This window comes from Castanea sativa, chromosome 6 (assembly GCF_040712315.1).
Source record: "Castanea sativa cultivar Marrone di Chiusa Pesio chromosome 6, ASM4071231v1".
NCBI lineage: Eukaryota > Viridiplantae > Streptophyta > Magnoliopsida > Fagales > Fagaceae > Castanea > Castanea sativa.
In genome coordinates, this window is record NC_134018.1 from 35,266,679 (window position 1) to 35,269,948 (window position 3,270).

The window sequence follows — 3,270 nt, forward strand, 5'->3', positions numbered from 1 at the left end:
TGATCTTAATAAAGCTTAAGTATTTCCCACAAATGGCGCCAATTGTAAGGGCACGATTTGGATCCTAAGCCCAAAAAGTAACGGATTAGGGCCTAAAGAGCCCAACACAATGAATTTATAAAGAGTGACCTAAAAACTAGGCTTCAATGAATTGAACAACGCTCATAGTGGATTAAAGATAGTAAGAAAGCAAAGAAAAATAATCTTTATGCAAAGAAATCCTTCCTCGGCAAAATCCGAGGAGAGTAGTTCTTGAATATATTTCTTCAGACTTGGTTACAATTTCAGTTCTTGTTGCTACAGTGTTTTCTCCACCGATTTTCAGATCCCCTTCTCCTAGAGGATTTCTTACATTATATCCTTTTTATGCTAATCTTGGTCCTCCATTTGGTGATTATGTAGGCCACTACTCGAGTGATTGTCCCATCAAACGTTTCTCCAAATCTTCTATGAGTTGCAGCAACCAAGACAATACTGTTCAAGGGTCTTCTCCACATAAATACGACCAGAGGGTTTGGTGGGGTGCAATAAATATGGTGGCAGCTACCATCCCTTTAAACACACTAGGACTAACCCCCTCTCTAAAGCCCTTCCTCTACGATGCGACCTCCTCTGGTAATGTGCTATTAACGTGGCCAAGGCTCGCCTCCCTAACCTTGTCATCCGAGGGTATGGTCTTCTCGGGATTGCCTCGGTCTCCTCGGCATAGAACATGACATGTGACACTATTACCTTATTAAATTTTTGCATCTTACACTTGTAATTCAATTAGCATCTTCTAATGATTCCAACATAGTCATTTATGGTTCAAATCTCTCTCTCTCTCTCTCTCTCTCTCTCTCTTCCATTATATGTATCAAATTCTATAAAAGAAAAAAAGTCAACTATCCTTAGGATCGTTCATAACATTTTCACAATATTTTTTATAACAATTACAATGATTTATTGATGTAATATCACTTTTATTTGTATCCAAAACTTACACGATTTTTATTATGGACAATTATTGATTTACATTTATTGTTCATGTATATTGTACACATTTGCAAAAATAGCATACAATATTGTACACTTTAATGCAAATATGATTAATATTGTACACATTTATTTAATTAAAATTTTAAATCTTACATGAATAGTGGAATATAAACTAAAAATTTATTATTATGCATTACTCACAACAAATTGTATCAACTATAAAGGCACAAGGTTATCCAAAAATTTGTGAAATTCCTTATCCTTATTCTTATTGATCTAATTAATGCCACAAGCCCACAACGAAGTCCTACAAGGCCGGTATAGTCACAATGAGGAGTGGGGGAGTAGGAAAACCATTGGCTTCCTAGACACCAAAACCGCTGGCAAATGATATAGAGCCTCTGGTTTTCCTCAAATTTCAGGTCCTACTCAAAGTACCCCACTTCCATCACTGTCCCTATATATAAGAGACCCTATCATACCTTTGCTTCATCAAGCACATATCCTTTTTATAGCAGTATTATTTGAATAAAGTTTACAATCCTTTGCTTCCATCTTTAGGAGCAAACAACAGTGTTGTGAAGATTGGAAGATGAGTTCAACAAGAAAAGCTATTGTGGCAGTGAGTGTTGGAGTTGTGGAAGCCATGAAAGACCAGGGGATCTGCAGGTGGAATTTTATCATGAGATCAGCGCAACAACATGCCAAGAATCAGCTCAGGTCGATTTCCCAGACCAGGAACCTTTCTTCTTCAACTTCTGCTATGGTTTCAAGCAAATTGAGAGATGATAAAATGAAGCAGTCAGAGGAGTCTCTGAGGAAAGTCATGTACTTGAGCTGTTGGGGTCCCAATTGAGGTCATAATTGGCTAAAAAGAAGGTGACCTTTGGAGTGAGTCAATGATGGAATTTCGTTGATTGAAGGAACCAGGAAGACTTGTACAAGGCATGGAAGATTCCAAAGACATATTAGTTGTGCTTTGTGCTTGAAATTTGTGACAATTAGATGTTGATTTTTGCAGCTCGGATGTAAATTGGAGATTGTAATTATAAATAGTTATAGCAAACAAGGTATATTTTGACAAAGTTGATCTCGTCTCTGTCCTCCCTCTTTCTTTATAATTAATCTCCATCTTTCACTTTAGATGAAGATCATTAGCCTACATATATTAATATAACTTGTCAAGCAAAAACTCAGAACCTAAAAAAAAAAATTGTCAAGCCAATGGATAAAACAGTTTTTAAACCTAAATTGGTTCCCTCATGATCCAAGGTTTTGTCTTTCTAACTTCTTCTTTTTTCCACTAATTTAAACCCCCTTTTCTTGAAATTCTTCTAAACGTTTCAATTGGAAATATTGGGAATTTGGGAGATGTAACGAGATTTTTATTCTTTATCCAATTTTGTGATATTCATATAGAATTTTTCTCCAAAATTAAACATTTCGAAAAAAATTTCAATTTTTTTTTAAATGCAATCAAATAGAGAAAAATTGCATTTCTAGAGGCTAAGGGGGTGTTTGGTTTGTGTTTTCAAACAACAATTTTCAATTTTTAAACAATATTACATTTAGTTTTATACACTTTCACCTACACATATTTCCACAAATATTTTCAAACAACAATTTTCAGTTTTTAAATACATGTACCAAACGGACCCAACTTAGCAACCATCCATGCTTTCCAAAGTATCTTGGTAGCATAGCCCATTGTACAAAGAGGGTACCGTTGGTAGGTTGAGAATGACCGAATATTTGAGTGATAAATGGCTTAATCAACCATTTATGTTCAAACTCACATCCATACCAATTAGTGTCACATTCGATGTCTGAGTGTCTCTGCTTATTGATCCTTATACTCGAGCTTGGAAGGCTAACATGGTTACATAGCTCTTCTCCCCTTTGGATGCCTCTACTATTTTAAATATTTCCCTTAGTTTTTAGCTTTCAGGAGACCAGATGATATGGGCCTATCTTTTGAAAGGGGATTTTACAATTCGTAGTGCTTATAACATCGCGATGGATGAGGTGTTTAATGGAAACTAAGGGAAGTGTCAAACAACCAAAATCATAACATATTCTAGAAGACACTACGAGGTCTTAATGTTCCTAATAAAGTCAAATCATTGGGATGACAAGTACGTAGAAATATCATTCCAATGAAGGCTAACTTGTGTAGGCAGAAGGTAATTGATAATTCCACCTATGAAGCATGCAGGTTGGAATCAGAAAGTAGTGGGCACGTTTTCTGGGGTTGTGAGAAAGCACTAGAAATTTGGACACGATCAGCTATTC

At 35.8% G+C, this 3,270-nt stretch overlaps 1 protein-coding gene across 1 annotated transcript; it reads left to right on the forward strand.

Annotated features, from left to right (window-relative positions):
* The first annotated feature begins 1,360 nt into the window (after nt 1-1,360).
* Nucleotides 1,361-2,063, forward strand: LOC142638956 (uncharacterized). Its single transcript, XM_075813031.1, has one exon. The coding sequence runs from the start codon at nt 1,571-1,573 to the stop codon at nt 1,832-1,834; it is 264 nt and encodes an 87-aa protein (XP_075669146.1). The 5' UTR covers nt 1,361-1,570; the 3' UTR covers nt 1,835-2,063.
* Nucleotides 2,064-3,270: the final 1,207 nt, after the last annotated feature.

Bases quoted from the DNA above. Each gene is read 5' to 3' on its own strand.
- LOC142638956 (XM_075813031.1), top strand. From the start codon at position 1,571: ATGAGTTCAACAAGAAAAGCTATTGTGGCAGTGAGTGTTGGAGTTGTG.